The 12,132-nt window shown below is 48.8% G+C and overlaps 3 protein-coding genes across 3 annotated transcripts; 1 reads left to right on the top strand and 2 right to left on the bottom strand.

The window, feature by feature from the left end:
* Positions 1-425: 425 nt before the first annotated feature.
* On the bottom strand, positions 426-1,918 carry LY89DRAFT_86921 (uncharacterized protein). The gene is made up of 6 exons (XM_018223468.1): positions 1,781-1,918; positions 1,576-1,724; positions 1,499-1,517; positions 895-1,446; positions 793-844; positions 426-663 (listed from the first exon to the last, which is right to left on the bottom strand). The coding sequence occupies exons 2-6, from the start codon at positions 1,615-1,617 to the stop codon at positions 525-527; spliced, it is 804 nt and encodes a 267-aa protein (XP_018070905.1). The 5' UTR covers positions 1,618-1,724; positions 1,781-1,918; the 3' UTR covers positions 426-524.
* LY89DRAFT_86925 (uncharacterized protein) lies at positions 1,706-2,142 on the bottom strand. Its single transcript, XM_018223469.1, has one exon. It carries the CDS (start codon positions 2,058-2,060, stop codon positions 1,794-1,796), a length of 267 nt encoding a protein of 88 aa, XP_018070904.1. The 5' UTR covers positions 2,061-2,142; the 3' UTR covers positions 1,706-1,793.
* A 1,337-nt stretch (positions 2,143-3,479) lies between these two features.
* LY89DRAFT_782790 (BcPKS8, polyketide synthase) lies at positions 3,480-11,294 on the top strand. Its single transcript, XM_018222622.1, has 9 exons — positions 3,480-3,493; positions 3,556-4,409; positions 4,458-4,668; positions 4,715-4,920; positions 4,988-5,194; positions 5,245-5,357; positions 5,409-9,746; positions 9,796-10,116; positions 10,164-11,294. Exons 2-9 carry the CDS (start codon positions 3,758-3,760, stop codon positions 10,980-10,982), a joined length of 6,867 nt encoding a protein of 2,288 aa, XP_018070903.1. The 5' UTR covers positions 3,480-3,493; positions 3,556-3,757; the 3' UTR covers positions 10,983-11,294.
* Positions 11,295-12,132: the final 838 nt, after the last annotated feature.

Here is a 12,132-nt window from a genome sequence, read left to right as displayed (position 1 = left end):
TAGAGCTCGAGCCTGGAATTAGTTTAGACCCTTATCCAATATCCACGAACTTGTAGCGCCCTACCCCGCAAAGAGATCTTACGTGCAGTATTCCCTGAGGACAATTGGTACTTCTGTACGGGGGCATCTAATCGAATTTCTCATAGCCTCTTTGTGAGATAAATTATATGACGCAAAATTTTGGGGCATCTATAGAGCTTGAAAAAGTGCTCAGAGCACTGAGAAGAATACGTTGTAGCAATTTGATTTCTCCCTACCCCATTGAAAAAGTAGCCCATGCTGAAACGTTTGAACTCTGGCGATCAACAAATACTACATGTTGCTAATCAAACTACCTAAATGTATCTGGTCGAGGACGTGACAAATTTGAGGCCCATCGACAGCCAATTTTTGAAAAACAGTAAACTCGGTCTCCAAGCCATCAAGCCAATCTGTAAACTCCATATCACTTGACAGAATGATTTCAATCGAGCGCCAAAAGTGCCCGACGCGAAAGTAACTCCACCTCATCTTGAATAATAAATTTAACAATCGGAGTCCGAGGAATCATTTATATTAGCAATCATGGTGCGGACGATATCTCCGAGCTCTCTCACGGTCTCCTTGTCTCGTGGCAAAGTATGGCCCTTGGCATGATCAAAGAGGTACGCATTATCTAAATCGCTACGAAAAGTCAGCACTAGGTTTTCTCTTTATGATGAGACTTCGAGAAGATAAAACCCTTCTTCGGCAATACAATGGAGCAAACTCGACGGCTACCGAGAACGAAGAACAAAAGAAATTGCTGCTAACCAGATGTTGTAAAGGGCGATAGATCCTGCGAGATACGGGTCCAAAGATCCAACTGTCGCGAAGTTAGTTGGGTGGAGGAGAATGGAGATGGGCACCGCTTACTAATGTGGCAGGTCGGAATAGTTATGGTCAAATCAGACTCGTCTGCAAGGACAATAGAATCTAGATCAGGGCTCATGGGTGGCCATCCTGCGAAAAAGAGGGCGCATTTGAACATGGTCGGGATACCTTGAGTTTCGAATCTCCGTTGTTCATGCAACAGGAGTGTTGCAGCAACAGTGGCTCCCTCCGAATACCCAATGATCCCATCGAATGGACCATCCTTTTCCATAATGTTGTATAGATAGTCGATAGCATCTTGTGCGCTCTGGTTTGCTCCCCAGCTCCCATCAGTGGGGATCTCCACGGCGGCCGAGGCATCGAACTTCATGAGCTCGCGCATTTGATCCTCGGCAGTCGCACCCTCTGGGAAGTTTCGGATTCTATCGAGCACATCGTTCTCGCCGTCCTCGCCTTTGTAAGGCTCAATGAATCGAAAGTATGGACCCAGTCCAAAAAATTCTTCAAATCCGTCTGGCGGAAATGCTTGTACCGGCCCGTGAATGAAATGTAGCTCGGCAGTATCGTCGGAGCGCAGCTCGTTGACAAGAGGAGCTACAGCATGTGAGTACGACCGTTCATTGACAGTAGCATCATGATTTCTTACCTAGCTGGACCTGGAATTTCTGTATCGTGTCAGCGTGGCCTGTATTTATGCAGTGTGGAGCACGAGGAAGGACTTACGTCTGAGCTTCCGTAGGCTCCGCAGAGACACAAGAATCTCATGATGCAGAAATTTGGATCTTGATCAACGGTAAACTATGAGGCAGGTGCAGGTTTGGTGGTTGCGATCAAAGGACAAAGATCATCAAATATGGGATTGCACGAAATTTCTAGGTTGGACTGGTCAGGGCACTTAAACACTTTTCGTTACAGGGCCAGATCATACTACATTCATGGCCTTAGTCACCAAGAGCCGTAATTCCACGGTAAGTGCGTGAAGTAAAACGATGAAACGAGGACGGCACCACCGTACTCTTATGACACGAACAGCCGGTAATACAGAGTCTGGCATATGCCCTCCGTCCGGGATTACCTGTCATGTGCCACGCCAGGCTGTTCGCCACAAATGGGAAGCAACTATGCTTTGCGAGGCTGATAGAATGGCACGCAACGGAGTTCAGCGGCCCCGAAAGACGGAGGGCTAGAACGATCCCCTTCACCTCCATTAGCCAAGGGCACCATAGGATGCCTGCCGCAAATCCTCGGGCCGCTGACCGATGGGAAAGCTCAACCGAGATTTGGATCGGTCGTGATATACATCCCCAAGTTCATAAGTCGATCGGAGAATCGAGCATATAGCTCCAGATTTGCCCTACGTTCGAGCCCAGGTCTAGTCGAAGCCAGGTGTGTCATTTAGGCTGAGGAAGGCTAAGTGAGAGATCTCAGGAACATGGAGATAAGTCTGATAAAGGTCCTCGGAAGCTCGGTCCTGGCGGAGAGCGCGAGCAATATACGTTATCTGCTCTGCTGTGCTCGAAGTGAGAAATGAGAAGTATTGAGATAGTGCGCTTAGGTGGGGGTGGTACAAGCGATAAGGCAAGCCGGGGACAGACGAAGGGAGAGGGAGGGAAAAGGAGGGATGAAGTGAAGTGAAGTGAGGTTGAAAGAAGCGTCCACAACCGCGGGCGCAGGAGGCGCTTGACCATTTATGATTTAGACTGAGATTACCCGAGGGCGAATAGGAACGCCACCACCACGCGTCGCCCCCAGACCGAAACTTTAAATCTCTTGACTTACTTTGCCTCAAGCTCCCTCCTGCTGCCTCCTGCCTATGTACAACACCGGTGCGATACCGATCCCAGCTCTGGAGTTCGACATCCTTTCTGCGAGTATGCAGACGCTCGCTTCGGCCTGATCCATGTTTCCCCAAGGGACAAGTGTTCCCTCTTACCTAGTCTGCATGAAAGGACAGATGCAAAGAATGTATAACCATCTTGGCGTTGTGGCAGCTAGCACTCTACCTCCACATCAATATATTTGGCAGTTCCGACTTGTTCGGCGCCCGATTAATCTTTCTTCCTAACGGCGAGGCGGCGCGCCACAGCTCGGAATGTCCACACGGCAATTGATAAGACATCGATGCATGTTCTCGAGCGAATAGATTGAATATATCGGAGCTTCAAGCGAGATTTCGACATTTCGGGCCCGATAGAGTAGTCTACCTCGGGCCCTCATTCATCAAAATCGTCTCATGTTTTTCCATCTCTACCCTGGTAGCACACACTATTTCCACAGCATTTCAGGAAAACCCCCGACCCAGCGGCACTTCAGGACCTTGCGGGCAGATCTGCCGGAAATACTCCTCTCGGCAAAGATCCAGGATCATTAAGATAAGGCACGCCAAAGGCACTCGTCCAGCATGTGATGAATGCTGTACCTGCCCCTGAAAATCACATCTCGTTGCTTTTGGTGTCTGCTTGCAATATGGGGTTGAAATTGCGAAAGTTGTGTTCAGACTCACACTTCTCCACGATCGTCCTTTCATCCGCAAATATGCAAAATAGAGCCACCTTGCTCAAAAAAAGACAGCATGGTGTCATCGTTCCAGTATGCTGTCTTGAGTGTTTTTAATATACTATCGATTACCACTATCCTTACCGTGCGTGTAATGCTCTTTCCGCCCCCTTTCTCCAGACAGGAATAGGTTGCTGATAAGCATAGTTGCTGTTACCAGATTCAGACGCGTGTCCGTTGAAAGTTCTCTAGCTACTGGCGGCACGATTTCTAGTCGGCGTATGGGAAATTGCTCCGCCACATGAATCTATAAAGACTGAATTCCTTCTTCCGCTCTTCTTTCGTACTTCGGCGTGCTAATACCTGGTGTTTTGTAACGAAGACAAGTCCAAGTGACAGTACGACTGTCATGGCGCCTTCTGCGACTTCTTGGACCCCGAATGGGGACGGCAATGGCTCCGAAGGAACCGTGGACACTCCTTCAAATGGATACACAAGCGGCCTTGCAGCTAGCAGCAACAATGCCCATATGGGTACCGACCCTAATCTCTACACCAATGGTTACACACATGGCTTCACCAATGGCTACATCACTGGCTACGCTCAATCAGAAATGCCAAAGCAGATGCCCATCGCAATCGTTGGAATGTCCTGCCGCTTGCCTGGCAATGTGAGCACACCAGACGAGTTTTGGGAGCTGTGCTCTCGTGCACGCCATGGGTGGACCGAGATTCCAAAAGAAAGATTCGAATCCGCACCTTTCTCTCACCCAAATCCAGGGAAAGGTGGATGTTTTAACGCTGCCGGCGGAAACTTCCTGAAAGAGGACCTCGGACTATTTGATGCACCTTTCTTCTCTCTCACTGCTCAAGAGGCGACATCCATGGATCCTCAACAACGTTTACTGCTTGAATGCACTTTTGAGGCTCTCGACAGTGCTGGTATTCCTAAGCATCAAGTGGTCGGAAAGGAGGTTGGAGTTTTTATTGGTGGTTCATTCTCAGAATATGAGTCTCAATTATTTTCTGATACAGAGACAATTCCTATGTATCAAGCCACTGGTGGGTCGATCCTATTGGAATCATAGTTCTAGCCACTAAATTTTCCAGGTTGTGCTTTTGCAATGCAGTCGAACAGACTTTCTCACTTCTTTGACCTTCGAGGTCCCAGTTTTACGATGGACACTGCCTGTTCATCCAGTCTTGTAGCTTTACATTTGGCATGTCAAAGTCTGCGTAATGGAGAGTCGAAGACGGCGATTGTGGGAGGATGCCATCTCAATACCCTACCCGAATTTTGGGTTTCCATGTCCAAGTCACGGTATGTTAAGTCTGTCACTAAGATCACAGAAGCTGACAAAAAGAAGCTTGTTTTCTGATGAGGGTCGATCATTTTCTTTCGATAGTAGAGGTACAGGATATGGACGAGGGGAGGGATGTGGTATGGTCATCTTAAAGCCTTTACAACAAGCTTTACAAGACAACGACACAATCAGATCGGTGATCGTTGGCACTGGTATCAACCAGGATGGTAAAACGCCTGGTATCACCATGCCAAATGGTTCTGCACAAGGTGAGAATTACTTTAATACAGATAATTTCAGGATTCTTGAAATGATACTGTACTGATATTTTTCTAGAGGAGCTTATGCGGGCCGTGTACAGAAGTGCAGGCATCAATCCCAAGGATACTGGATATGTCGAAGCCCATGGGACTGGCACCAAAGTTGGCGATCCAATTGAGGCAACAGCTTTGCATAATGTGTTTGGTGAGGACAGAACGGCTAGGAATCCGTTGTACATTGGTTCCGTGAAGTCTAATGTAGGCCATCTTGAAGCAGCTTCTGGTATGTATCCCTTTTATTCCTAATTTATACCATACTAATACTTTCCTTAGGCATTATATCCGTCATCAAGACAGCAATGATGCTCGAGAGAGGTTTCATATTGCCCAACTATGATTTCAAGAAGCCAAATGACAAGATCCCTTTTAGCAAGTGGAACCTCAAGGTGCGATTTGCAATCTCTTCCCGTCTTCGGTCTGTCTCTAATCATACATAGGTACCAACAACGCAGCGTCCATGGCCGAGACCAAAGAAGTATGCTAGCGTCAACAACTTTGGTTTCGGAGGAACGAATGCCCACGTGGTTCTAGAACGAGCGCCTTTCCTGAAGAAATACGAAGGCGATAACTCGCCCGACCAAGCAATCCAATTGAGGAAGCTCTTTGTCCTTTCCGCTAATGACAAGGCTGCCCTGGAGTCCATGATGCAAAAGATTGGCATCTATTTGGAGCAAAGGCCCGAGATCTTCCAAAACGATCTGATGAGCAATGTCGCCTACACTCTTGGACAGCGTCGATCCCTTCTCCAATGGAGAGTCGCCATTTCAGCACCAACATCCTTCGAACTGATCCAGGCACTCAACGCTGGCAAGCTAACCCCTGTCAGAGAGACTGAGGCTCCCCGAATTGGCTTCATATTTACTGGCCAAGGAGCTCAGTGGCACGCAATGGGACGGGAGCTCTATGAGCAATATCCCATCTTTGCGGCCACTGTCGATGCGTGCGATAAATGCTTGGCTGCCTTCGGCGCCCCTTTCTCTCTCGTGGATGAGTTGAGTAAAGATGCCGAGAGTTCAAACGTCAACGATGCGAACATCAGTCAACCTGCATGCACAGCAATTCAACTGGCTTTGACCGACCTTCTTCGAGCCTGGGGTGTATATCCTACCGCTGTCGCGGGTCACTCGAGTGGTGAAATCGGAGCTGCCTACGCTGCTGGAATACTTCCCCTCGATGCCTGCATGGCAATCTCCTATTACAGAGGTATGGTAACGGTGGATTTAAAGACAAAGTTCCCAGATCTCAAGGGATCTATGATGGCTGTTGGAGGTAGCCAAGAAGAGATCGCGCCTCTCATTAAGCAACTAAAGAACAGAGAAGTCCGAATTGCTTGTTTCAACAGCCCGACCAGCTTGACAATTTCAGGTGATGAACCGGCGATCGATGAACTCCAGGTCCTACTTGAAGAGCGAGGAATGTTCAACAGAAAGCTTCAAGTCGATGTCGCTTACCATTCGCACCATATGAGACTGGTCGCAAGCGAGTACCAAGCGTGTCTTCAGTGGCTCGAGCCCCCAAAGAATTCAGCAGTCAAATTCCACTCGTCCTTACTTGGACATCTCGTTGACGGAAATACACTTCAACCATCCTACTGGGTCGCCAATCTTACACAAGCTGTGAGGTTCTCCGAAGCTCTCACGACAATGTGCGAACCTGCCAATGGCCACAAGACTGGTGTTAACATGCTGATTGAGCTCGGTCCTCACTCGGCCTTAGCAGGTCCAGTCAAGCAGATCTTGAAGTCATGTGGACCAAACGCAATGAAAATTCCGTACGGATCCGCACTGATCAGAAAGAAAGATGCTGTCCAGACCGCACTCGACTTGGCGGGCACTTTGTTCACGAAGGGCGTCAATATCAACTTTGGTACTGTCAACTTCCCCAAGGTTGGCAAACCACCTGCACTATTGGTCGACTTGCCGAGATATCCATGGAACCACTCCAACAAGTACTGGCACGAGGGCCGCATGCAATTAAAGCATAAGAACAGAACTACGCAACGAAACGATATTCTCGGCGTGGAAGCCATTTATTCGAATGACCTCGAGCCGACTTGGCGAAATATGATCCGAACAGATGACCTACCATGGCTACGACACCACAAAATCCAATCACTTACCCTATTTCCCATGTCTGGGTTCGTCGCGATGGCTGTTGAAGCCGCATCTCAACGAGCAGCTGCAAAGGGCGTTCAATTTGACAAATACGAGCTTCGAAATATTGTTGTCAGCACACCTCTGATGATCACGGACGATGATGTTGAAATGACTACTCAGCTCCGACCGTATCAAGAAGGTAATCTCGTTACCTCAGATGTTTGGAACGAGTTCCGTATACATTCTTGGGCAGCCAACAAGGGCTGGACGGAGCACTGCAAAGGTCTCGTCTCTGTCAAGGCCAATGATACAAATGAAATCGATGGCGCTCGTCTCGCCGAAAAGTCCGGTGCATGGCTACAATCTACCATCTCCGAGATCAATGGTACCACCTTATCACCTGTAGACAAGGTCAAGATGTATGACTTTTTGTCGGATCTGGGCGTCTCCTATGGCCCAACATTCCAAGGCATGAATAACTGCCAGGCTGCCGAAAGCTGCTCCGTGGCTGATATCACTGTTTCGGACACGACCCAAGAAATGCCACAAGGCCATCAGACCAGCAATATTGTCCATCCTGCATTCTTGGAGCAGTTGATTGAGATGTACTGGCCTATCCTTGGAGCTGGACGCACATCTGTGGATACTGTCTATCTTCCCTCTTCCATTGGACGCTTGACCATTTCCCGCGACATCACCGAACTTACTAAGACTCCAGGAAGCTCTCTGCGAGCATTCTGTAAGGGATCAGCTCCCTCGACGCACCCAAAACCAATCCAAGTCTCCATGTTCGCAACGACCACAGACGACTCGAGAGAGGCTGTCATCATGATGGATGATTTGACCATCTCACCAATCGTGGAGCGCGATATGGCTTCTGACACTGAGGCCCACAGAGAGCTTTGCTACAAGATCCAATGGGAGCCAATTTTACACCCACTTACCCACGCTTTGAAGAACGGAACAATGACTGGTACATCCAATGGCATTTCTACTCCAAGTGAGGCATCGGAGACATCCAACGACAACTCAAATGGTGTCTTGACTCCAGAAACTAATGCTACTTCCGTGTCCGGTGAAGGCAGCGAGGTGTCTAGTTTCCCCGATGGTCAAGTTGTGATTGTGCACGGAGAATCGGATGCTCAAAAGGTGCTGGCCTCGAAGATCGCTGATACTCTTGAGAACTCAACTGGAAGGAAACCAGAGATTGGCACGCTTGCAGATGTCAATGTCGATGACAAGCTCTGCTTGTTCCTTTCAGAGCTTGACAAGCCACTCCTACCGACTCTCACTCCAGAACAATTTTCATCCTTGCAGAAGGTGATCACCACCGTCCAAGGAGTCCTCTGGGTTGTGCGCGGTGCATACGAGAACTCTGACAATCCCGATTCCAACATGGTTGCCGGATTAAGCAGAACCATTCGCTCCGAAACTCTGCTGAAGTTCGCTACGCTTGACTTGGATTCAAAGGCCCAACTGTCTGACGAAGACACCATGGTAGCAATTCTCGACATTTTCAAGGCTGTCTTTGGTCCCAAGGCTGAGACTAATTGCGAGTTGGAGTTTATGGAGAGACAAGGAGCATTCCTCACTCCACGAATCATCAACGATCCGGAGATGAACGAGTACGTGCACAAGCAGACCCAAGCATCGACCATTGAATCGGCACCATTCGCTCAAGAGGGCAGGCCCTTGAAGATGACGATTGGAACACCTGGTGCTTTCGAGACTCTCCATTTCAATGATGATATTGCAGCAGAGGAGCCTCTCTTCGACGACGAGATTGAAATCGAGGTCAAGGCTATTGGCATGAATCCCAAGGATGTCACTGTCGCTATGGGCCAACTCGACTCATTCAACTTTGGTGTTGAGTGCAGTGGTATCGTTACCAAGAGTGGAAGCATCACTAAGTTTGCTGTTGGCGACCGTGTCGCTGCAATTTCGCTGTCACAAGGTGTCTATTCAACACTTGCACGTACAAAGGCCGCTCTGGCACTTAAGATTGGTGGCGACTTGTCTTTCGAGGCTGCTGCTTCGCTTCCAGTTGCTTACTGTACAGCACAATACGGCTTGTCGAATCTCGGACATCTCGCTGCTGATGAAAGCATCTTGGTTCATGGTGCTGCTAGTACAGCGGGCCAAGCTGCCATCTCGATTGCTCAGTCTATTGGTTCTAAAATCTTTGCAACAGTCGCCACCGTTGAGGAGAAAGAGATTCTTACTAGCGTATATGGTCTTGCTGATGATCGCATCTTTTCCACCAAGAACGCATCATTCGGACCCGTCATTCGCCAAGACACAAACATGCAAGGAGTCGACGTTGTCTTTAATTCCACAGCAACAGATTCGGATACCATGCGAGAGACATGGGATTGTCTAAGCAGCTTTGGACGCTTCATTGAGGTTGGAAAGGGAGATTCTAATACAAGACTAGAGACATCTCGAAGCAATACTAGCTTCATGTCTGTCGATATACTATCCCTCGCTGCCGAAAGACCAAAGGTCATGCAGAAACTTCTCTCAGATGTAGCTGAGCTGCTGAAGAAGGGTAGTCTGAAGACTGCAAGTCCCATAACTGTTTTCCCAATCTCGGATGTTGAGACTGCATTCAAGGTTTTGCAAAGTGGTAACACGAATGGAAAGCTCGTCGTCTCACCACAACCTGAAGACGAGGTCAAGGTAAGTGAACTCCCGGTTCCTTTGAATACCATTGCTAACAATATCATAGGCAACGCCATCAAAGAAGCAGACTCAACTACTGCGACCAGATGCATCATACATCTTAATTGGTGGTACTGGTGGTCTCGGTCGAAGCATGTCAAGATGGATGGTCAGCAAGGGTGCCAGGAATATCGTCCTTGTTTCCAGAAGTGGAGCAGCGACAGGTAAAGTGAAGGAGATGATTGACGAGCTTGCTCTTCTCGGTGCCAATGTCGTTGTTCGACGATGTGACGTCGCAGACAGTGCCTCAGTAGACAACTTGATTGCCAACGAGCTCTCGGACCTGCCACCTGTCAAGGGTCTCGTCCATGGCGCCATGGTGCTTCGCGTAAGTCGTCCAAATCCCCTCTACTCAATACATACTGACATCAACAGGATGTCCTCTTCGAAAAGATGACCTTCGAAGAATACAACACAGTCATGGAATCCAAAGTCCGAGGCGCCTGGAACTTCCACAACGCGCTCAAGAACCAACCCCTCGACTTCTTCGTCGCCATCTCCTCCGCAGCCGGCGCCGTAGGAAACAGAGGCCAAGCCGCCTATTCCGCCGCCAACACCTTCCTGAACGGCTTCGTGCAGTACCGCAACGCCCGCGGCCTCCCCTCCGCATCCATCGATCTAACAGCCGTCTCAGACACCGGCTACCTAGCCGAGAACGCCGAAGCCGCCGCAGAAGTAGCTCGTAACCTGGGAAGCGATACCATCTGCGAAGCCGAAGTCCTCGCTTTACTCGGCGCAGCGATCAGCGGGCGTCTTGCTTCCGCTTGTAATAGTCATACCATCACTGGTATGCGGATCGTCACCCCAGCTCCTTTCTGGACTCCCGACGCGAAGTTCAAGCATCTCCGACTCGCGGCCGAAGCTGCTGCAGCCGAGAACTCCAGCGGCGAAGCAGTGGCTATCTCTTTCAACGCTGCGCTCAAAGCTGCCAAGTCGTTGGAAGAGGCGCAGGAAGTGGTGTGCAAGGGCTTGGTTGATAAGCTGTCCTCTGTGCTCATGCTTGAGGCGGAGGATATGGACATCACGAAGTCGCTTTCGGGATATGCTCTCGATTCCTTGGTCGCGATCGAAGTGCGAGGCTTCATTACGAGGGAATTCGAAGCGAACCTGCAAGTCCTGGAACTTTTGTCTAGCGGCTCGATCGAGACGCTCGCTAAGGCTATCTGTGGGAAGAGTAAATTGGTTTCCTTCTAATTCGCATTCTTCGCTTCTTTCTGATTTGAGGAAGGAGGGGTTTTTGGTACGATGGCTTTTGGTATATATGATTGACTTCTCTCTTCTTCTTCGCGGGAGACTTCTTGGGGGTTAGAAGTTTTTTTTCTTCTTCTTGTTGTATGGTTGTATATATTGCGTTCTCTCTTTCCCCTCTACCTTTTCGCCTTGTTGATATTCTACTTCTTTGGGGGACCCTTTTTGGAGAACATGTTTTTTATATCTTTCTTACCCTCGCTTATCATATAAGATTCATGAGTAGCATTAGATTTCAATCCAGCATTGCGTATGAACAATTCTGGTCTTTTGACTTTCCCATTCCTTTTTTTTCCCTTATCCACACCGTCTCCATTGTAATCGAGCTCACTTCTACCGTTCACTGCAAATGCTGTTGAATGAGATTCCTTGGTAGACTAACCATTGGGTCAAAGTGTGAAAGTTAAGAACTAACAGCTCGAGATCATGGCAACATTCGAAGACCTCCTACCGATCAATCAAACCCTCGTACCTATTCGCTTCTTGCACTTAAACCATCCCGTCCCCTCTCTCCAAGCCACCTCTCGCAAGCCACCACACACCAAACTCCGCAATCGACAAAACCAACTCTTCGAAAAATACACGCTAAGAGAAATTCTAAAATAATAGCAAGCAAGCAAGCTTACGCTCCCAACCCAAGAAAACGACCAATTCGCTAGATGAATGATACCATTCAAACCCCCCTCTTCCGTGCTTGAAGCTTCCACACCCAACCAGTAAGATCTTACTGCTGTATCTGATCTCTCGCACCACAAAGCAAAGCAAAGCAAAGCAGCAAATCCACCATCCATCTACATCCATCCACCCCCCTCCTGCTGCATCCAAGCAAGCAAGCACATCCCTCACCTACCTACCTACCTACCTACCTCTGTACCCACCACCTCTTCCGGATCCCCCCCTTTAGCCGCGCACAACCACCAACTCAACTCAACTCAAACTTTCCTATTAATTAATCCTCTTCCAAAGCGATAGATAGTCTAATCAGAATACACGATCGAGCCTGCTGCAATCACAAAACACCTCCCCCCCCCCCTCACTGCAAGCTCTTCTTTCCTCGCAGGAAACCCTCCCTCACATCAAATAAAAATAATATTTA

The sequence above is a fragment of the Mollisia scopiformis genome, assembly GCF_001500285.1.
Source record: "Mollisia scopiformis unplaced genomic scaffold LY89scaffold_13, whole genome shotgun sequence".
Classification (NCBI taxonomy): Eukaryota; Fungi; Ascomycota; class Leotiomycetes; order Helotiales; family Mollisiaceae; genus Mollisia; species Mollisia scopiformis.
Note: the sequence above shows the minus strand (reverse complement) of the source record. Positions and strands in the feature narration are given on the sequence as shown.